We start from the raw sequence: 22,519 nt of genomic DNA on the forward strand, positions 1-22,519 counted from the left end.
GCAGTTTGTGGCTCAAGTGATCAAAGTATAGGGATAGTGGCTTGATAGAGGTCCAGCTCAAGCACTGGGTCGAATCACTCACTTATTGTAATCATTTTTGTTCTGGGCATCAGGGAAATAGCAACCGCAGTCCTCAGTCCATTTCCATCGCTGCAGAAACAACTCACCCTTCCTGGCTCAGGGGGAAGTCAGTCCCCATGATTTTCCATACAAATGCTATTCATAACATTGATAGCAATGGCATTTCAGAAAACGAGAAGGTGTCAGTCTTGGGAGGGACATGAGTGACCATCGAAGTCCTGGGCCAGTTTGTTTTTTGCCTCCAGAATTATTGCTGGGGCTCAGTGCTAGCACTACAAGTCCACTGTTCCTGGCAGCTTCTTTTTTTTTTTTTTTTTTTTTTTTAAAGATAGGACAGAGAGCAATTGAAAGGGAAGGGGGAGACAGAAGGGGGAGTGAGGGAGAGGGAGAGAGAGAGTGTGAGGCATCTACAGACTTGCTTCACCACTCATGATTCATCCCTGCTGCAGGTAGGGAGCGAGGGGCTTGAACCCAGGTCCTTGTACTTTAGTGCTACATGTACTTAACCTAGAGAGCCACTGCCCAGCCCCTGCCAATCCCTTTTATATAGTACTGTGTTTTGCATAGCACTGTCTCATGTCTTTTCTCGTTTTAATGATACGACTTACCTGAGTCCTAAAAATTCCAGAGCCCTTTGATGAATTGTTACTTTGTAAACCCTGGAGGGAAATAGAACAAAATTGAGGCCACCTTGGGGCTAGGTGTCACGTGAGACATTTAATGGCCTGTTGGAAAAAGACCAATGTTAAGAAATGCCACTCCTAGCTAATATGTTCTGACAAGGAATGTTAATTCCAGGAATCTATGATTGATATGGAAAACATGTTGAAATTCTGTTCTGTGGGGTAATTTCAACAGGCCATGACAGCCGATGAAATACAGCATTGTTTAATGGTTCCAGTGGTCTTTAAATATAGAGATAAATGCTATTTCTTAAGAGAGAATTTCTCTTCTAAATCCAAGTACCATTATTCTTACGTTAGATTTATATTACACTTCACTCCGAACACAACTTCATTTCAACTAGTAAAGAAATATTTTTTCTTGGGGGGGGGGGGTCAGTCGGTGGTGCACCAGATTAAGCACACACATTACAGTGGGCAAGGACCCAGGTTCAAGCCCCTGCTTCCCCACCTGCAGGGGGAAAGGCTTCATGAGAGTGGTGAAGGAAGCAGGGCTGCATGTGTCTCTGCCTCTTTCCCTCTCTACCTCCCCTCCCCCTTTCAATTTCTCTCTGTCTCTATCCAATAATAATAAATAAAAATATATTTAAAAGAAAAAAGATCATTTTTTAAAAGTGGGGTGAGGAGAAGGGTAAGGAAGTCACTGATACTGACAGCCATAAAAGTATTTTTGGGAGGGGCAGAGCCAGGTGGCAGTGTGGTTACAACTCCTGACTTTCTTTCTGCAAAAGTAATTTTGATGCATATGTGAAGACCTTGTAAAAATACATAAAGCCAGAGGACAGGCCTAGGAGAAAGGTTTACCATATTTTCTTACCTGGTCCACCCTGCTCCATGCTGTGTGTTAGAGTAATAGACACAGGACACAGAAACATGGCTTGGGAAGGGGTTCGCAAACTTCACAAGTTAAAAGCTTCTAACAGATTGAAAAGCCTGCTTTGGGCAGGAGAAATCAGCTAGCCTTTGTCCACGCATAAGGAATACCTTGTGGGAGCTCGTCCAGCCTCCTCTGCCAGCCCAGCCTGCTTGTACCTGCTCCAGATGTTGCTCCAGATGTCTCCCCAGGCCCCTGGCCTCTCTCTACTGCCTGATAGCAGGAGGTGGGAGGCTTTAGGCTGAGCCAGTTTGCAGGCAGTGTAACCATGTGGAATTTGCTCTCCCAGGTGTCTTATCTTCCCCTGGGCTTTTTTTCTTGTGCATACTGTCTCTTTCCCATGGTGGATCTCGGGGGTATGTTTGGGGAGTGATGGGAAATACTATAAGAATGTAGTAGCTGAGGGGCCATAAAGCCCTCCCCCCACATCTGATCCTTGATGTTTTCTCCCTATTGACTTAGTGCCTTCCTTCCTTAGTTGTTTTTATTGGCAGTGTTCTCATAACCCTGGACCAGACGATTCACTGCCCGTTTTATGCAATTTCACGGCAGAAACTTTTAGCGGACCAGAGACGACTTAAGCGCGAGCAAGAAGAGGCGGATATTGCAGCTCGACGCCACACGGGCGTCATCCCGACTCACCATCAGTTTATCACTAATGAGCGCTTTGGGGACCTCCTCCATATAGACGATACGGCAAAAAGGAAATCTGGGTCAGAGGTCTGTTTTGGTCGCCTCAATCTCCTGCTTGACCCAAAGCAAATATTTGCCTCCCCTCAGCATTGCCCTGTGTAGACCAAATTAGTTCTCCGAACGCCACCTCTCATTCTGCCTTCCCTCAGGCTTGCTTTGGCTCTCCTGTGGCTGGCCAGCGGACATGAACTCCCCCCCACTCCCATTATGCCCTGTGCTCTGTATGTTCAAGCATGCCTGGCTGTGGGACCGGGATCTGCTGGTGCACACCTCCCTAATGCATGCCTTAGAGCATCGGCTGCCTTCATGAATCCAGTCCTCTGCATCTTGCCTTGTACCTTGATACTGTGTTGCCTGTGCATTCTGCTTAGAAACCTGACACATTAGTCCATACTGCTTCAGTAGCAACTATGTGGGTGGGGACAAGAGTCTTCTTTAAAGAACTGGTTTAGGGAGTCGGGCTGTAGCGCAGCGTGTTAAGCGCAGGGGGCGCAAAGCACAAGGACCGGCATAAGGATCCTGGTTCAAACCCCGGCTCCCCACCTGCAGGGGAGTCCCTTCACAGGCGGTGAAGCAGATCTGCAGGTGTCTATCTTTCTCTCCCCCTCTCTGTCTTCCCCTCCTCTCTCCATTTCTCTCTGTCCTATCCAACAATGACAACAATAATAACTACAACAATAAAACAACAAGGGCAACAAAAGGGAATAAATAAAATAAGTATTTAAAAAAAAAATAGCTGGTTTAGTGAGACATCATGGAAGTTACCAATGTTTCTGCCATTGACACAGCTGCCCAAATTTAGGGACATTAACTTGGAGACAGGAGAGAACAATACTTCTGCTTGTTGTTTGTTTGTTTGTTTGTTTGTTTTGCCTCCAGGGTTATCCCTGGGGCTCAATACCAGCACTATGAATCCACTGCTCCTAAGGCCATTTTTCTCCATTTTTATCTACAATAGGACAGAGAGAAGTGTGTGTGGGGGGGAGAATAGACCTGCTTCACCCCCTGCAAGTGGGGACCAGGGGGCTCCAAGACTCACCAAAGGATTTTGAAAGCCAAGGAATTTTACAGTGAGGATAGATCCCACCCATGCAGGGCAAAAGAGCTCTTCTGAGAGAGGTTTTATTTGGCTCCTATTATTTTTGACACTCCCCAGCTGAGATTGTGAAAGCTGGAATAGTAGACAAAGGAAGGAGGAAATATAAGCTTTTTGAAGTGATTTTATCCAGGCCTTGGCCTTCTGCAGTAAGGTCAGTATGTCGACATTTTTTAGCTGACCCAATACTGCTGTTTGTGGGAAGAGTTTGTTTTGCTACATAATCCTGAGGTTAGGTGGATGGAGATGGGGGTAGGCTTGGAGATTCAGGAAGTGAGAGAGTCACGGCTACAGTATATGTAGTTTCTCAGTCTCTCACTATAAAACATTCATATCTGTGCTTCTCTCTCTTGAATAACGAAGGCACCATGGGGTGCGTTCATCAAAAGAACATGGAGAGAAACATACAGTAAGTAAGAGGTAGCCGTTAGTGTTACTCAGTCTCCAGGGAAAGAGAAGCTAACCCTCAGTGTCCCTTTTCCTTCCCCTTTCCCCTCCTCCTCTCTCCCCCTCCTCCCCTCCCTCCTCCTGCTCCTCAAACTTGCCCTGTTTTAAAGGTTCTGGGGATAAATTGCCCTCATTCATAGGACTGCCTGCTTGCTACCAAAGAAGAAGAAGAAGACAGGGACATGCAAAATCACCATAGGGCTACACACACACACACAATAGAGAGAGCCATGCATACAACATACCCATGATCAGAGGTAGGTGAACTCCTAGCCCATCTGCCCCTTTCTACAGATGTGATTCTCAGACTTGAGTGTTTATCAGAATACCAAGGGGTGTATTATGAAAGCACAGCCTGGTGTATTTCAGCCACAGCATTTCTGATTCTAGGCTGTGGCCTAAGAGTTTGCAATTCTGTCCCATTTACAGAGGAGAGTCTTGGTATCAGTTCAGGGACCATGCTTTGAGAATCATTGCCCTAGATCTTGACTCACAGACATGAGGACATGGAGGCCAACTTGTTCTGCGTGCGCCAGACTCTGTAGACATACTTCATTGTCATTCAGTAGAACTAGGGTGGCCATTCAGTCTTATGTTGGGAGGTGGAAACAGGACACTGACTGTACCTTTGGGAAACTGGTAGTCTGGTGGAAAAGGTAACTGTTATCCAGCGCTACTGGAGTTGAAAGAAGGAAAGAGAAGAAGACTCAGAGATACAGGAAATTAAAGGAGATGATGCCTTGTGTAGTCAGGAATGACTTACCTACTATCTCTTAGGAGTTCGTGGCATCATTTTTTTTCTCAACCTTGATTAATATAAGGATTCCCTAGAACAAATTTCTCCACATTTACCTAAGCCCATTTACAGTGCAGTCTTTGTTAAGTGATAGGTGAAGATCTCTTGCCGAAACGTAACCATACAAAATATGGATGTGGTTGGGTCAGATATTCAAGTTCACAAAACCTAGAGTAGCTCCTCCCCTGCTTTTTTCAAACATTAGAATCACTACAACTTTTGTACCTAAAGTTTTGATGACTTGGCCTTCTCTTGGGAACTTGTCATATCTCATCAGCCCCACATCCATCCATTCTTCCATTCTTTTCTTCTTGGCCTATAGCTGTTACATAATGTGGTTTGTGGCAAACAGACACAAGTCTAAGCATTGCAATTATGTGACATCAGTGTTAGGACAAATAAAGGTCAACTGACCTCATGTATGTATGCATGTAGAGAGAGGAGGAAACATCGACGTCAATGGGGGACAGAGGAGAACAATTCCTGTGTGCTTATGGCTGACCCTTCAGAAGATCTCTACAAGGCCCGAGCTTGAGGAGCTTGGAAATGGGCCCATATCTTATACCTGAGGCTCCAAAGTCCCAGATTCAATCCTCAGCACCACCATAATACTGAACTGAGCAGTGCTCTTATCTTTCTCTTTATATGTCTTTTTTTTTTTAAAGAATTTATTTATTCATGAGAAAGACAGCCAGAGAGAGAGAAAGAACCAGACATCACTCTGGTATATGTGCTGCTGGGGATTGAACTCAGGACCTCATGGTTTAGAATCTAATGCTTTAACCACTGAACCACCTCCCAGACCACTATATGTCTCTTTCAAAAAAAAAAAAAGAAAAAAGGAATAAGACCATATCATTAAGAAGTTAATATCTAAAGTTAGACTTGAAGCTTTTTTTTAAAAAAAAAAATATATATATATATGTATATATAATTATTTATTTAGGATAGAGACAGAAGGGGGAGTAGAGTGTGACAGAGAGAGACACCTGCAGTATTGCGTCACCATTCATAAGGTTCCCTCCTGCAGGTACAGTCTAGGGAGCTTGAACTTGGGTCTCGCACATGGTGATGTGTGCGTTCAATGAGGTGTGCCACAACCTAGCCCCTGATAAAGCTTTTTGAATACAATTTATTTTGCCCAGAGTCTCCTGTTTCTCTCCTCCACTTTGTCCATGCCCTCAGATGATGATGTGTCTGGTTTTCATTGCATTGTTTCCCTAGACCAACAGGTCGTGCATTTGAAAGAGCTGGAGCTGCTCATGGCTAGAGGGGCAGAATTACACTGACAGTCATCATGTCAGCTTCCTCATATTTCTTCCTCCCCCCCAACATTTTTTTAAATCAATTGAAATAACTACTTTTAACAGTTGAAAAGAAAGATAACCAAATATGCATGATAAATAGAACTTTTTTTCTGGAATTGGAGCTAAAGAAATACCAGACAGAGGAGGTTCAGACTAGGTAGAGCCAGTAGATCAGCCCAACTGGGACAGGAAGAGTGTAATCAGAGATAAAAGTAGTAAGGTAAGGTTGGGGGGGGGGGGATGAAAAATCACTGAAAGACCATAACCTGCATCAGGAATTGAGATTTGATCTGAGAGACAATTGAAAGCCTCAGACTTCAAAGCAAGGAAATAATGTGACAAAGTAATTTAAAGAATTTTTTTTTTTTTTTTTTTGCTCCTGAGTGACAGTGCATTAAAGTGAAGACTACTCGAAATCTCACAAAGGAAGTTTTGTGTGTGTAGGAACCAGAGGTCAGACATGAGCAATGGCTGTGGAGAAATGTCTTGACTTAATCTCAGGCTTGTTGAGGAAGTTGAGATATGGTGTCTGGTGGGAGAAGGCTTTCCAACAGGAACTGAGCCCTTGCAGAAACAATAGGCTCAAGGGCTCGCTTTTTCTGCCATTTTGAATGATATCACAGACCAGGAAAAAGACATGGAGCTGAATACAGCACAAGACGTGATTCAAGGGCTCATTTACTTACAGATCAGAATTTAAGTTGGGAAAGTAGAGGATGTTGTCCCACCCACCACAACCCCCCCTCCCCCAGAGAAGGCAGCAGATAAGCAGTGCCTGAGAACTCTGGCTGAGTCTAGTTTTGCATGTATTGGACTCAAGTCCCTGCTTAGTAATAAGGATAATGTTTTCTGTCTGGGTGTTGGTCTGGGGTCTACAAGAGTTATCTTCCTGTGAGTTAAAGACTCAAATGTCAGGTGGTGGTAGATAGCCTAATGTTATACAAAGAGACTCTCATGCCTGAGGCTCCAGTGTTCTGGGTTCAATCTCCCATGCCACTACAAGCCAGAACTGAGCAATGTTCTGGTTAAAAAAAAAAAAAAAACAAAAACACCCCTCAAATGTAGAGTTCTGAATGTTCTCTAAATGAAGCCATACGTAAAGCCACAGAAATATAATAACAAATGAAATATGTTCATACAGATTTTAATCCAGGTCCCATTAGCAGATAAATTATACTTTGTTTTATTCCTCCATTAACTGAGACCAACACAAGCTGCATTGTCTTTATTATTTATTATTACTGTTTTAAAAACTTATCCAATGTCAGTTATTTAATGTGGACTATTTTTTTCCTCCTTTTAATAGCCATGGTCAGGTTGAGGGAAACTTTAATAACATTCTAGCTTTGGGAGTTTTCTAATCATCTCTTCCCCACATCTAGCACTCCTTAGGGAAATTCTCATCAATGATACAGTTGACCAAACGTCTATCTAGTGTTCTGCTAAGATCAGTCAAATAGAATTTTGCCCAGATTTCTGCAGCAAAATGAACTGCTGGCCAAAGTGAAGCTTTCTGCTCTGCTTTCCAAAAACTTGTGAAACTTGTGTTGTTTTCATTAAGATCACACAAAATGTGATTTTTTTTTTTAACTTATTGTTTCTTCTGTTTAGATGAGACCTGCCAGAGCCAAATTTGACTTTAAAGCTCAGACACTAAAGTAAGTACCCCTAATACTATTTGTTATTTTAACTGTTTCTTTGAAACATAGAAATTTGCTTGTACAGATTAATTGGAAAAATAATAGTGATTTTTAAGAACCACCCACAGTGATATGGAGCATCTATCATGGGCCAAGTACTGTTCACAGTATTTTACAGTGTTACGTAACATATGCATGACATTATTAACCCTTGGAGAACAATGCTATTTTTTGATCCTCTCTGTAAAAGTAGGACACTTGACTGGCAAAATAGTTCACCTGGATAGTGTTCCTGCTTTGTGGTACATATGACCCAGGTTTGACCCACTGTATTGGATATGTGTTTGGTGGTTTGGTATCTTTCCCTTTCTTTCTCTTTTTGAAAAAGTCAGCCTAGAGTGACTAAGTTCTGGTACCAACAAACACACACAAAGGGAAACCAATAAGCACATAGTGATTAAGGGTTTTGCCCAACACTGTCAGTGATGGACTTGGAATCCAAACCCAAGCAGTAGAAGCCCCTTCTACTTTGCTATCTTGCTGTCTCTTAGAGATTCAGTTTGCTTGATTAGGTGTTGGCTCTCTCTGTTCAACCCACCCTTCCTGTGGAGGAAATCAGAACCAATTATAGGGACATAAGTTTTGCCACAAGATTCCAAGAGATTAAAAGGTTCACGGAAAGCCAAAGCAGATCAGTGCTTCTATGTATGTTCTTTAGAATGTTAATTCTGTAAAGCATTTTTCAAATAGAGGCCAGAGGGAGAGCTTACTGGGTAGAGTGCTTATATTGCCATGTGCAGTACTCACTTCACGTCTCAGCACCACATGAGAGGCACTATGGCAAAGAAGGGAAGCTTCAGTGCTAAGGTTTCTTTCTTTCTCTATGTGTCTATCGGAATGAAAAAGATGATTTAGAGTGATGTGGCTGCACATGCACAAGGCCCTGATTTCTGTCTTTCTCTGTGCCCCCCCTCAGTCTGTCTCTGTCTCTCTCTCTCTCCCCCCCCCTTATCAAGAAGGAGCCTGGTAACTGCCACATATGCTATCTGTACCCTCCAGTCTCCTGGAAGAGCTACTTTACTATTATTGAATGGATCCAGAAGTTTTATAATGAAGAAGTCTGGTTATTTTATTTAACCCAGTCTTATCTAACTTTAGATGACTAGGGACCTTTTGTACTTTCCATGAAATGAGGTTTGGAAAATGCTTCTAAAGACTAGGTTGCAAAAGGGGGGAAAAAAAAAAAAAGACTGAGTTTTCTGTTGGCAGCAGAGAGCAACAGCCACACCATTGTTCTGTTGCTGGAAGGCCTCACATCTGGTGATATGAGGGAGAATTGGGAAGTGCTGTGTACTGTGTACAGCTCAGCTGTAATTCTGTTCTCCAGCATAAGCTGATTTCCCTAGAGTATGTTCTTCAAAACAATCTCCTGTGGGAGCATTCAGTTCAAGAACTTTTTTTCCCATAGGACTTCTCTGAGCCTCCACTGGGTACATGGTGAGACTCTAAGAAAGATCTGAATTAGATTAGGTAATCATTTCTCAAACCTCATCATCACCAGACTGTGCTTAGGCAGACAGGGTGTAGTCTTCAGTAAGAGAGGTAAAGATAGCAGCCTCAAGCTCCCTATTCTACTTTTCCTTAGGTCATAGCTATTGATCACTAGCTTTAAAAAAAAAAATACTACAGAGAAATTGAGAAGGGGAGGTGGAGATGGAAGGGAAGACAGAGGAACAGATACCTGCAGCCCTGCTCCACCATTTATGAAGCTTCCCCCATTCAAGTGGGGACTGTGGCCTTGAACACCTTGATCCTTGCATGTAGTAATGTATGAATTCTACCAACTTCACCACCGCCCACCTGCCCCCATCACTTGCTCTTACCTGAGTTATCCTTCTTGCTCATAGTGGGCTCATCCTAGTTCCCACCCACTTTTGCCAGTCCCTTAGGGTAACAGACTTTGAATTGTAGGTCTCCAGCAGCAGTGGTTATGCTGAGAGTCTCATTCATTTATATGTCCATAATAGGGGCAAAAGGAGAGGGTGGAGGTTCATTGCCCAAGGAGGGCAATGGCAAAAATTTGGCCACATTTTTTCTAATGGAAATAAATGCTCCAGATTTCCTTCATAGGCCTATTTGGGATTAGGATCCTATCTGCCAATGCCAGGCCCACAAAGGCTGCCTTATTCTTTTCATTCAGCACACTACTGACTTTGTGTAAAGTTTTCCAGATGTGGCCCCATTGTGTAGTCAGCATCTCATGTACTGGAGGACTTCCTGGCATACTGCAAAGCAGGCGTGTTCCCTCCAAATTATAATCAGAAGCCTTTTTCTCCATGCTGTTGGTTTGGTGCAAATGGGAAGAGGTCTGGGTCATTTTTTTTTTAATTTTTTTTTATTGGGGAATTAATGTTTTACATTCAACAGTAAGTACAATAGTTTGTACATGCATAACATTCCCCAGTTTCCCATATAACAATACAACCCCCACTAGGTCCTCTGAATCCTTCTTGGACCTGTATTCTCCCCACCCACCCACCCCAGAGTCTTTTACTTTGGTGTGATACGCCAATTCCATTTCAGGTTCTACTTGTGTTTTCTTTTCTGATCTTGTTTTTCAACTTCAGCCTGAGAGTGAGATCATCCCATATTCATCCTTCTGTTTCTGACTTATTTCACTTAACATGAATTTTTCAAGGTCCATCCAAGATCGGCTGAAAACAGTGAAGTCACCATTTTTTACAGCTGAGTAGTATTCCATTGTGTATATAGACCACATATTGCTCAGCCACTCATCTGTTGTTGGACACCTGGGTTGCTTCCAGGTTTTGGCTATTACAAATTGTGCTGCCAAAAACATATGTGTACACAGATCTTTTTGGATGGATGTGTTGGGTTCCTTAGGATATATCCCCAGGAGAGGAATTGCAGGATCATAGAGTAGGTCCATTTCTAGCCTTCTGAGAGTTCTCCAGACTGTTCTCCACAGAGGTTGGACCAATTGACATTCCCACCAGCAGTGTAGGAGGGTTCCTTTGACCCCACACCCTCTCCAGCATTTGCTGCTGTTACCTTTTCTGATGTATGACATTCTCACAGGAATGAAGTGGTATCTCATTGTTGTCTTTATTTGCATTTCTCTGACAATCAGAGACTTGGAGCGTTTTTTCATGTGTTTCTTGGCCTTTTGGATCTCTTCTGTGGTGAATATTCTGTCCATGTCCTCCCCCCATTTTTGGATGGGGTTATTTGTTGTCTTGTTGTTGAGTTTGGCAAGCTCTTTATGTATGTTAGTTATTAAACTCTTGTCTGATGTATGGCCTGTAAAGATCTTCTCCCATTCTGTGAGGGGTCTCTTGATTTGGGTAGTGGTTTCTTTTGCTGTGCAGAAGCTTTTAATTTGATGTAGTCTCATAGGTTTATACTTGCTTTAGTCTTCTTTGTAATTGGATTCGTTTCATTGAAGATGTCTTTGAAATGTATGCGGAAAAGAGTTCTGCCAATATTTTCTTCTAAGTATCTGATAGTTTGTGGTCTAACATCCAAGTCCTTGATCCACTTGGCATTTACTTTTGTATTTGGTGAAATACAGTGGTTCAGTTTCATTCTTCTGCATGTTACAACCCATTGTTTCCAACACCATTTGTTGAAGAGACTCTGTTTTCCCCATTTAATAGTCTGAGCCCCTTTGTCAAAGATTACATGTCCGTAGGTGTGGGGGCTCACTTCTGGGCTCTCAGTTCTATTCCACTGGTCAGTGTCATTTTTTTTTTAATTTAAGAAATATTTAAGTTACATTTTTTCTCCTTTTAGTTCCCCCACCCTTCCTCTTAAATCATTTATCCTTTTGTCTCATTGTTATTCAGAAGGAGTCCCAGTTGTTAGAGTATAACATCATTGACACACAAAAGATTGAATGTGAAAAAGTTGAGTCACAGTCATGAAGAATGTTTAAAGGGAGTCCGTTTTTTTCTTTCTAAGATCCCTTTTCCATGTGGAAGAGAAAGTGAAGTAGCATTACTATGAGCTATATAACAAGCAACACAGCAGGTGTTGGATTTGTAGTTTGTCACTGAATTCCAACAACTCAGTGATTCCAGTTTTCACAGGAAATATCTCAGAGAGATCAGATATCTTTTTTTTATTAGAGATTTGATAATAATTTACAAAATTACATGTCAAGAGGGGTATAATTCCACACTGTTCCCACCACCAGATGTTCTGAACCCCAAGTCCCTCTATTGCAAACTCCCACAATTCTCCCAAGATTGCAGACATGGGTTAACTGTCATCTCTACAACTGTCTGTCTGCCTTTGTACATAATTGCCCCCTTTTCTTCCAGGTCCAGTCCTCTCTTCCTCTCAAAGCTACGTATCACCCTATTACTACACCCAAATATTTCTCTCTCTGGGACCTGATAGACCTAGAGTTCAGAGCCCTCTTATCCTTTTCCTCCTATCACTTCTCCCCCACTGGGAGTATGGATCAAAGTTGTTTTTGGTTCTCCATGAGATCAGATATCTTGCCCAGGACCCCAAAGCTAGCAAATGTTACAGCTGGGTTTTGAATTCAGATCTGTCAGGCTTCAGAGCACTTCTGCACGACGATGTACAAATGGACTATTGGGGAAATGGGTGACTAGCTGGCTGGCTAGCTGGATAGAGTGATTAAAGGATAGAAATCTATCACAGAGACTAGGCAGTGGCGCACCTGGGTAAGCACACACGTTATAGTGTCCAAGGATGCACGGTCAAGCCCCCACCCAGTCCCTACCTGCAGGGGGGGACAGCTTCATGAGTGGTGAGCAGTGTTGCAGGTATCTCTCTGTCTCCCTCCCTACCCTCCTCCCCTCTCAATTTTTCTTTGTCTCTATCCAATAACAGATAGATATAAAATATTTTTAAAGGGAGTCAGACGGCAGTGCAATGGATTAAGTGCATGTGACATGAGTCGTAAGGATCTCGGTTCAAGACCCCAGCTCCCCACCTGCAGAGGATTCGCTTCACAGGCGGTGAAGCAGGTCTGCAGGTGTCTGTCTTTTTCTCCCCCTCTCTGTCTTCCCCTCCTCTCTCCATTTCTCTCTGTCCTATCCAACAATGACGACAACAACAATAAAAAACAACAAGGCAACAAAAGGGAATAAATAAATAATTAAAAATATATATTTTTAAAAAGAGAGAAATCTCTTTTTGCTAAAAAAAAAAAATCAGACATGTATTGAAACATCTACTAATAGCTTATGACCCTCCATCAACAGGGAGCTTCCTCTGCAGAAGGGAGACATTGTTTACATTTACAAGCAGATTGATCAGAACTGGTATGAAGGCGAGCACCACGGCAGGGTGGGGATCTTCCCACGCACCTACATTGAGGTACCGTAGCTCCTTTTCTCCCCACCCACCCCCCCAAGAGAAAAGGACTGCTTTAACCCAATGCATCAGTTATTTAGAATCACTTGCATTTTGTCTCCATCCTTTGCTCTCATTTCCCTGCTTTGCTCTGCTTTTGCCCCTTTCCTTTTCTCAGCTTCTCCCTCCTGCAGAGAAGGCTCAGCCCAAAAAGTTGGCACCAGTACAGGTTTTGGAATACGGAGAAGCTACTGCGAAGTTTAACTTCAATGGTGATACGCAAATAGAAATGTCCTTCAGAAAGGTAAGCAACCCTGCCAGCTCGTGTTTTGGGATCTAGGTTTGGATGGCACTATCACTGCGGGGGTGTGGGGTGGCAGAGGCTTGCCAAGCTGGTGGTGTTGTTTGTACACAGAAGGGCAGTACACCATCTAGGGTTGCACCAAGGGCAATTGGAGAGTTTTTCCAAGATGAGGTATTTTAGAAATGAAGCCTGCAGGGGGAACACTTCACAAGTGGTGAAACAGGCCTGCAGGTGTCTCTCTCTCCCTATCTCCACCTCCCCTCTCAATTTCTCTCTCTCCTGTCCAATAATAAATAAAATAAGTAAACAGAGAAAGTACATAGCCTTCCTAAAACAGCAAGCATAAGTTAATGAAACAATGTATATTAAGCCTCCAGCATATCACGTCATCCAGTCAGTGCTCAGCACGAGATACCAGTGTTGCTGTGGCATTATTGCCCTGAGGAGCTCTGTGTGCATTTCCAATACACTTAAGCTATGCAGAGTTCTCCCCAGGAAGTCACTCTCCATACACGTCAAACTTCTCTTACTTGTTAATGCTTTTTGCTAACTTTACTTAGGGTTGAACAGCATGAACGTGTGCCTTGAGAAAATTTTAACTGCTTCGTATAAACCACAAATGTTGGAAGCAGGCTAATTACCCAGAGTCAGTAAAGAAGTGATTAAGCCACAGTACATATGTGCAATTAAATGTGGCAGTCCATGAAGCTGCACAACACTGTGAAAGTATAGAAGTATATTTTTGAGGGTGTAGATAGCATAATGGTTATGCAAAGAGACTATTCTGCTGGGGGCCAAGCAGTGGTGCACCGGGTTAAGCGCACATGGTGCAAAGTGCAAGGACTCTGGTTCAAGCCCCTGGCTCTCCACCTGCAGGGATGTTGTTTCACAGGCGGTGAAGCAGGATTGCAAGTGTCTTTCTCTCCCCCTCTCTGTCTTCCTCTCCTTTCTCGATTTCTTTCTGACCTATGCAATAACAAAATTGTGAAAATGGCCTCCAGGAGTAGTAGGTTTATAGTAGTGCAGGCACTGGGCCCCATCGATAACCCTGGAGGCAAAAAAAAAAAAAAAAGAAAGAAAGAAAGTCTCTCATGCCTGAGGCTCCAAGGTCCCAGATTCAATACCCTGAACCACTGTAAGCCAGTACTCTGGTTTAAAAAAATAAATAAATAAAATAAAAACTTGACACCACATAAAATTACATTATTGACAACAGAGACTCACTGTGTTTTATTAAATATAAAAGTAATTTGAGAAGAGGAAACTGCAAACTCAATTTTCATGGCAAAAATATGTGCATGTTTAATTCCATGTGCATGGAACTAACTCTGGGAAGAAAAGATAAGAAAATATTTACAGGGAGTCGGGCGGTGGCGCAGCGGGTTAAGCGCACGTGGCGCAAATCGCCAGGACCTGTGTAAGGATCCCAGTTCGAGCCCCCGGCTCCCCACCTGCAGGGGAGTCGCTTCACAAGCAGTGAAGCAGGTCTGCAGGTGTCTGTCTTTCTCTCCTCCTCTCTCCATTTCTCTCTGTCCTATCCAACAACAACAACATTAATAACCACAACAATGTTAAACAACAAGGGCAACAAAAAGGAAAATAAATAAATAAACAAAAAATTTAAAAAATATTTACAGCAAAATATTTACAAGCAGAAATTATTTTCTGCCTTTTACTATGTTCTTTTTTAAAAAATTATTTATTTATTATTGGATAGAGACAGAAAGTGAGGGGGGAGGAAGAGACAGAAAAGAAAAGAGATAGAGAGACACCTGCAGCCCTACTTCATCACTCCTGAAGTTATCCCCCTGGGAAACTAAGGGCTTGAACCAGGGGCTTGAACTCAGGTTCTTGTGCACTGTAATGTGTGTGCTTCACCAGGTGCACCACTGCCTGGCACCTCTGTGTCCATTTTTCTATAACATATTGAAAAAAATAAAATTACATAAAGGAAAAAATATGACCTTTGCCTCAGTTTTACATTTAACAAGCCCCCCCATTTTTTTCTATATGTGCCTTATAGCTGGTAATGAATCTTACTTTCTCCTTTATTGAAATATTTAAAAACCAAACTTAACTTCCCAGCAGACAGCTGAAAACCGTATTGCTTTCAGCATCTCCATTCCAGAACTATGAATTCCATCAAAGCCTAGCAGGGAAGGCTTTTCTGAACAAAGTATGTGAGAAATGAAGTGGGAATTACAGAGTATGGGTAGGGCCCCCCCAATGAGGCCTTGGGGCACTACCTTTATCTTTCAGGGGGAGAGGATCACACTGCTTCGACAGGTGGATGAGAATTGGTATGAAGGGAGGATTCCAGGAACTTCTCGGCAAGGCATCTTCCCCATCACTTATGTGGATGTGATCAAACGGCCACTCGTGAAAAACCCCGTGGACTACATTGATCTACCTTTCTCTTCTCCAAGTCGTAGTGCCACTGAAAGCCCCCAGGTACCTAAGTTTCTCATCACTGGGTTTCATATTCAGCAGTGACAAGCATATAAATGCCAGTGGCCCACAGGGCCTGTGGGAGAGTCGCTTGATTTAGAAGGTTCTGCAGCAGTGCAAGGCATCTATTACCAGTTTTGTTTTTTTTTAAATCTCATACAAATGGAATTCTTCAAGCACTTGATGGAAGAAATATTATCTCATGGGGGAAAGAAAGATCTTAAGGTGACTGCTCTGGGGATAGGATGACGAAGGAAATGTGGAGGGGTAGGTAGCATAATGGTGATGCAAAGAGACTGTCTGAAATCCTAGGTTCAGTCCCCTGCACTGCCATAAATCAGAGCTAGCAGTGCTCTGGTTTAAAAAAAAAAAAAAAAAGGAATAACTAGGAGGAGAATCTTTATCAGTTGGTTCTCTGTATTGGTGTCCTCCCACCCTGGGTTAAATTGGTGGTCAAGGTACCCCTATTGTACTGTCCCTACCATAGTCTGCTATGGTTTTCTTAGTCTCCTACTGGTTGTGGCTGGCCTGTAGAAGCTAAAGACTGAGACTACCATTGCAAGCAGGAACCAAGGTGGAAAAGGAGCTCACAGCATCTCTGTCCACACTGGACTTTCTGAGAGGCAGTTGGTGTATAAAATGCCCTTTGCTTTTTCTGAACATGAGCAATGAGCAATTTTGCTATAAAAACATCAGTTATTTCTATCTTGTTCCCCCTTTTCCCAAAACCAAGAAAAAAAAAATGAGGACTTTGGGTTCAGGAGAGCAGGACAGGTAGCCAGAGGAGGACCCAAGTGGGGAAGTGACGCTTGGGTGCTGCCTTTCTCTCTCACCCTCTACTCATTTCTTCCTCTTGCACCGGCTCATTTCTGACCCCAGGAGATGGTTCTTGGGCAGAAAACCTTGATGGGAATGACCCACAGCTTCCAGTGAAGCGAAGGCCATATCCTGTGGTTTCCTGGGGACAGGACAAGAGATGGGTGCAGTACATTCTGCTGTTACAGTGTGGGGTACTCACATACCCTTCCCACATGAGCATAACTAAGCAGGACCATGAAACAAGATGACCGCACTACTTCTGCTTCTCTCCAGAAGGCTCTCTGCAGCGCCCCCTGGGGAGAATCAAAACCCAAGAGAGACCTGGGTTGTGGCAGCTTTATCCCCTAGGCGTATGGGCCAGGGCTTTGCTTACAGAGATGGTTGATGGGGCCAGATGAGCAAACTTCCGGTGGGTTCCTCTGAAAGCCTGATTCTGCAAAACCAAAAGAGACCCTTTTCTCCAGTCTCCTCACGTGTCGCTTCTCCCGTCCTCCCTCCCAGGCCTGCACACAGGTGTGCACAGGTGTGCACGTACCCACCCACCCCCATCCTAGTTTCTCTCCAGTGATTCTTTAGTTGGGCACCAGATTGTCTGCTCATCCTCTCCATTTCATTCCTTTATGTAAATCTTGTGTGATGGTTTTCCTTCTTCTTTATGCTGACAATTGTCCCTTTTGCTTCTTTCTTTTGTTTTTGTTTTTCCTTCCTCTCTCCTTTTTAAGTTTCCCAGTCACAGCAAGCTCTTCATGCCAGCCCCTTCATCTCTGCCTCACCCCCACCGAGCCCTGTCCCCTGAGATGCACGCTATCACCTCTGAATGGATCTCCCTGACTGTAGGGGTTCCCGGCAGGCATTCTCTGGCCCTGACCCCACCCTTGCCTCCTCTGCCAGAAATTTCTGTTTATAACACAGACCTCCTGAGCTCACTGAGGAGACCCAGCCCCTCCTTGCCCCTTAGCCTCCCATACTCAAGTTGGTCAGGCCCTTCTACCCCACACTCTGTCGTTTCCCCACTGGCCCTGCCTCCCCCAGACAAAGCCTACTTGACAGGACCTGGAACCCAGACCTCCCTTCACATCAATGGAGACAGCGGCATCTTTGTGCCACCTCCTAGGGCCCACCAGGATAGCTTCCCCCAGCCACTGCACGGGAGCTCTGACAGGGTCATCTCTGAGCTTAGCAGTGCCTTTGGCAGCCAGGGGAAACAGCTGCTCTGGCAAGAAGACAGTGGGAAGTATGAGAGAAAAGCAGAGAGTCAGTCAGCTGAGAGATTCCCTGGTGGACCCAAGATCTCTAAGAAGAGCTGCTTGAAACCGTCAGACGTGGTCAGGCGCCTGAGCACTGAACAGAGACTCTCAGATGTGCGCACCCGCAAGGAGAGCCAGCCCAGCACATCCCTGGGTAGCCCTCTTCCGGGAAGGGAAGCTGAGCAGACAGAGCTGCAGAGAGGTGGCAAGCAGGCTGAGAGGAAGGCTGCTCGGAATAATGTGAGCCAGGTAGGCCTGCAGCATGACAGTGTGTGCCTTGGCATCTCACAGGGCAGTGTGGGCGGTGTCCCATCCATGATCTACCTGCTGAGCCCAAATGGATGCCAGTGAGAACTGTTTGCTTGCTTTGGGAGCAAAAAAAGGGGATATATATATATATATATATATATATATATATATATATATATTGTCTAGGAGGGAACAGGGGTCATCAGTTAAGGTGTTGGGGTTGGGGGACCATAGGCAGCAAAGGACAGGCTATATTCTGGCCTCTTGAGGTGATTCAGAAGTTATCCCTAATTTGGGTACCTCCTGGCCTGATGAGAAGGAAGACCCACCTCGTGGCTCATAAAGGCCTTGAAGATTATCCTTGGTTTGCTTTGACTAACACAGCTGAGGGCACCAGGCTTCAGTTTGGCTTTATGCAGCTTGGTTTTGTGTGAGATGCTCTCTGTTTCCATAACGCATGGTGCTCTGCCAGTGCTCAGTTCCGTCAGGTTTTTGTCCTGTCTTGTGTTTGTGTGGAAGTGTGGAGACTTTGTTCCCTGATGAGAAAATGTATTTTGGCTCTGAGGAGGGGCACGTAACCCCAACTGGGACCCTGACATATGTGGGGGGGTCCTCAAATGGACACATTGAGTCTGCAGGTGACCACCCCATCATCTCCTGGGGTCAGCTCAAAAATTTCAGAATTGGGAACTAAGGAGGCCTTATGATACTTTGAGGAATGAAAGAAGGGAGACCTAGGAGGGAAGATGAACTTGACAATTAGGTCATGATTTCTTTTTTTTTTTTATTCCCTTTTGTTGCCCTTGTTGTTTTATTGTTGTAGTTATTATTGTTGTTATTGGTGTCATTGTTGGATAGGACAGAGAGAAATGGAGAGAGGGGGAGGAAAGATAGACACCTGCAGACCTGCTTCACTGTTTGTGAAGCGACTTCCCTGCAGGTGGGGAGCCAGGGGCTTGAACTTGCATCTTTATGCTGGTTCTGGCACTTTGCGCCACATGTGCTTAACCTGCTGTGCTACTGCCCGACTCCCCAGGTCAGGATTTCTAATTTCTATGCTGTTCAATATCTCAAACAGCAGAACTTTGGTGGGCAGTTTTTCCAAAGTATTGGGTTGTTGAAAGTCATCTTTTTCTTTTCCTTTCTTTTTAAATTTTTTTAAAGTTATCTTTATTTATTGAATATTTATTGAATAGCCAGAGGGGGGCTTGAACCTGGGTCCTTATATATGGTGATATGTGCACATAACCAGGTGCGTCACCACCTGGCCCTGTCATGTCTTTCTATACAAAAATGCATCATGACTTTTCCTGCAACCCAACCGCTGGTTTGGAATACCTGCTTCCCTCTTACTATCCAGAAACTTGAGGATTGCTTCCCTCTAAACCTCAGCTTCCTCTTCCTTTTTTTTTTTCCTCCCTTAACTTTATTTATCTGTTTATTATTGGGTAGAGATAGAGAGAAATTGGGAGGAGGAAGGGAGATGGAGAGGAGAAGAGAAAGAGCAGAGCGACATCTGCAGCCCTGCTTCACCACTCATGAAGCTTTCCCCTGCAGGTGGGGACCAGGGGCTTGAAGCTGGGTCCTTGTGCACTGTAATGTGTGCACTTAACTGGGTGCACCACTGGCTGGCCCCCAGCCTCCTCTTCCTCATGAAGAAACGCACTGATGCCTCATAGAAGGACTGAAAGAGTCCCATCAGGCCATGCTTCTGAGTTGTAAATACAGTGATTTGCAATGAATTATGGGCAACACTTTGTGAATGGAAGCTAATAGGCCACCATCATCTTGCATGCTCTAGAACTACTTCAGGAATGGAGAGTATTCTAGAATGCCTTTTGCACCAGGTAGAATCTTAAATATGATTCCATGATGCTTACTATCTACTGTGTATAATGCCCACAGTTGGCTACTCTCGGTCCTCAGACCTACAATCTCTATTTCCATTTAAAACTTCATTTTTTTTTTCTCCATTCAACAAACATTTATTCAAGAGCTGCAGACACCAGCCTCTGGGCAGAGAACAAATGTCACCATGTATCTGCTGCAAGGAATGATGTGGCCTCAGGCTGTGTCATGTATTTGGGTAAATCTCTCTGGGTCTTGTAGACACAGAGGTGTCATGACTGCAGTCACAGAGGTTGAGTTGGAGGCCAAACGATCACAGAGTCCTGAAACTAGATGAGACTAGACCTGCATCTCCAACACAAGATTAAGAATGAGGAAGCCGTTGCTCCAGGAGACAGCAGTGTGGAAAAGGACTGAATAATCAGGGTTAGCCGCTTACTAGGAAGCTATATAAACTTCCTCTGCCTTGGTTTGCTCTTGTGCAAGTAAAAGTAGCAGGGCCAAGCAGTGGCACACATGGTTAAGCATACACTTTACAGTGCGTAGGGACCTGGGTTCAAGTCCCTGGTCCCTACCTGTAGGGGGACAGCTTCACTGGTGGTAAAGCAGGGCTGCAGGTGTCTCTCTGTCTTTTTCCCTCTGTTTCCCTTTCCCTCCTAATTTCTCTCTGTCTCTATCCAATAATAAATAAATAAATAAAGAGTACATGTAGCCTCTCTCTAAGGTGATTGACTATAAATAAAGGTTAAATGGGACAGTGCTTGTAAGTGTGTTGCCTGACCTGTGAGGCATCTGCAAAGTGGATTGTTTCTCCAGCTCCGAGTGTAGACCTGAGGAGAAAATAGCAATGTCAAGGAGAAAGACCCTGGAATGGTACAGTGAGTAGAGTGCACAAGTTACAGTGCACAAGGACCTGGGCTCAAGCCTGCAGTCCCCACTTGCAGAGAGGGGAAGCATCACAAAAGATGTTGCAGTGCTGCAGGCATCTCTCTTTCTCTCACCCTCTCTATCTTACCCTTCCCACTCAAATTCTGTCTCTATAAGAATAAATAAATAGAGGATGTGAGGGCGATTTGGCTGTGACATCTGTCACCCCATTGATCGCCAGGTTGATTCAGCTGATCTGAATGGCTAGGCGGGTGTCCCCTTCCTCCCACACCACTCCATGTGTGTCCCTCCCAAAGTTGTGTGTTCAGTCGAAGAGGACGGCCTTCCCCAAATAGAGATGGACCCGTCTTTGGTTGAGGGTATACCAGTAGCTGCACTCCCCTGCTAGAACCTCCAAACAAGCTCTCAAGAATAAATAAATATAATATTTAAAGAAAGAAGTATGTTCATGTACCCATATTACTCAAGGACCGAAGTTCATGCCCCTGGTCCCCTACTGCACAAGGGAAGCTTCGTGAGCAATAGTGCAGTTCTGCAGCTAGTGCTCTCTGTCTGTCTGTCTGTCTATCTATTTATCTATCTATCCATCTATCTCTATGTCTGTCTTTATCAACAAAATAAAGAAAAGAAAGAGAATATATATATTGCTTCCAGGAATGGTGGATTTGTCACCTGCTTCCAGGCCCTGGCATTACCCCTGGTAGGAATTCCACCACAGGAACCATGATGTAAAGGTTCTACTTCAGCCCATGGTGCCTGGAGACCTCATTGTCAGCAGTGAGTCATTACTGTGGCCCAGTTCCAGGCCCGGTGTGGATAGGAAGTACGCACAGTGTGCTGGCGCACTGAGCAGAGCTAGGGTGCACTTCCCTTCCTAGCAGAGGATCGGAGGCAGGGACTTGGCAACATGGAAAGCCAGACTTACTGGAAATGGGTTTTCTTTTTTTTTTTTTTTGGTGGCCCTCCAAACCCTGTATATATTCTACCCTGTCCCCTCCCTTCCTCCCTCCTGCTCTTCCAGAATAAGCTTTCCCCCTGGGTGTGTCTAGGCCATGGGCCTGGCCTTCCTCCCTTCTGACAGCTAGATACGCTTGTGCACAGAGGACTCCGCCTCACACAAGCCCCTTCACTTTTTTTTTTTTCCTCCAGGGTTATTGCTGGGGCTCAATGCCTGCACCATGAATCCACTGCTCCTGGAGGCCATTTTTCCCCCTTTTGTTGCCCTTGTTGTTGTAGCCTTGTTGTGGTTATTATTGTTATTGTTGATGTCATTCGTTGTTGGATAGGACAGAGAGAAATGGAGAGAGATGGGGAAGACAGAGGTGGGGAGAGAAAGATAGACACCTGCAGACCTGCTTCACCGCCTGTGAAGCGACTCTCCTGCAGGTGGGGAGCCGGAGGCTCAAACCAGGATTCTTACTCCGGTCCTTGCACTTGGCGCCACGTGTGTTTAACCCGCTGAGCTACTGCCCGACCCCCTGCAGCTGCTTTCTAATGACACATCAGGATAAGATAACCTCAGGCTATGGCATGTGCTTGGCTCAGTGCAGTCCAGAACAGTTTAAGTTACCAGAAAATAATAATAATAATATCCAACCAGTATTCTTCTTATGGGAAGCCAAACCAAAAGTTGAATTTTATTCCAGTTGTTGAGAAGCTAGATTGACTGTTTAATGCATTCAAGGAATTTTACCTGAAAGCCTTAGAGAAAAAGACAGTCTGAAAATGTCATGATCATTTTCTCCTGTAA

General features: G+C 44.3%; 1 protein-coding gene across 50 annotated transcripts in view; it reads left to right on the forward strand.

Annotated features, from left to right (window-relative positions):
- SORBS1 (sorbin and SH3 domain containing 1) overlaps positions 1-22,519 on the forward strand; it is a 331,521-nt gene that overhangs the window by 282,021 nt on the left and 26,981 nt on the right. For 36 of the 50 annotated variants that reach the window (XM_060193311.1, XM_060193305.1, XM_060193352.1 and 33 more), the window contains 6 exons: positions 2,191-2,358; positions 7,589-7,635; positions 12,876-12,990; positions 13,145-13,270; positions 15,530-15,721; positions 17,260-18,033. In XM_060193311.1, the coding sequence (XP_060049294.1) occupies positions 2,191-2,358; positions 7,589-7,635; positions 12,876-12,990; positions 13,145-13,270; positions 15,530-15,721; positions 17,260-18,033 (1,422 nt within the window). The remainder of the gene's footprint in view (positions 1-2,190; positions 2,359-7,588; positions 7,636-12,875; positions 12,991-13,144; positions 13,271-15,529; positions 15,722-17,259; positions 18,034-22,519) is intronic. The other 14 variants (XM_060193369.1, XM_060193383.1, XM_060193410.1 and 11 more) reach the window with 3 other exon arrangements.

Source organism: Erinaceus europaeus, chromosome 1 (genome assembly GCF_950295315.1).
Source record: "Erinaceus europaeus chromosome 1, mEriEur2.1, whole genome shotgun sequence".
In the NCBI taxonomy this organism is placed as follows: Eukaryota; Metazoa; Chordata; class Mammalia; order Eulipotyphla; family Erinaceidae; genus Erinaceus; species Erinaceus europaeus.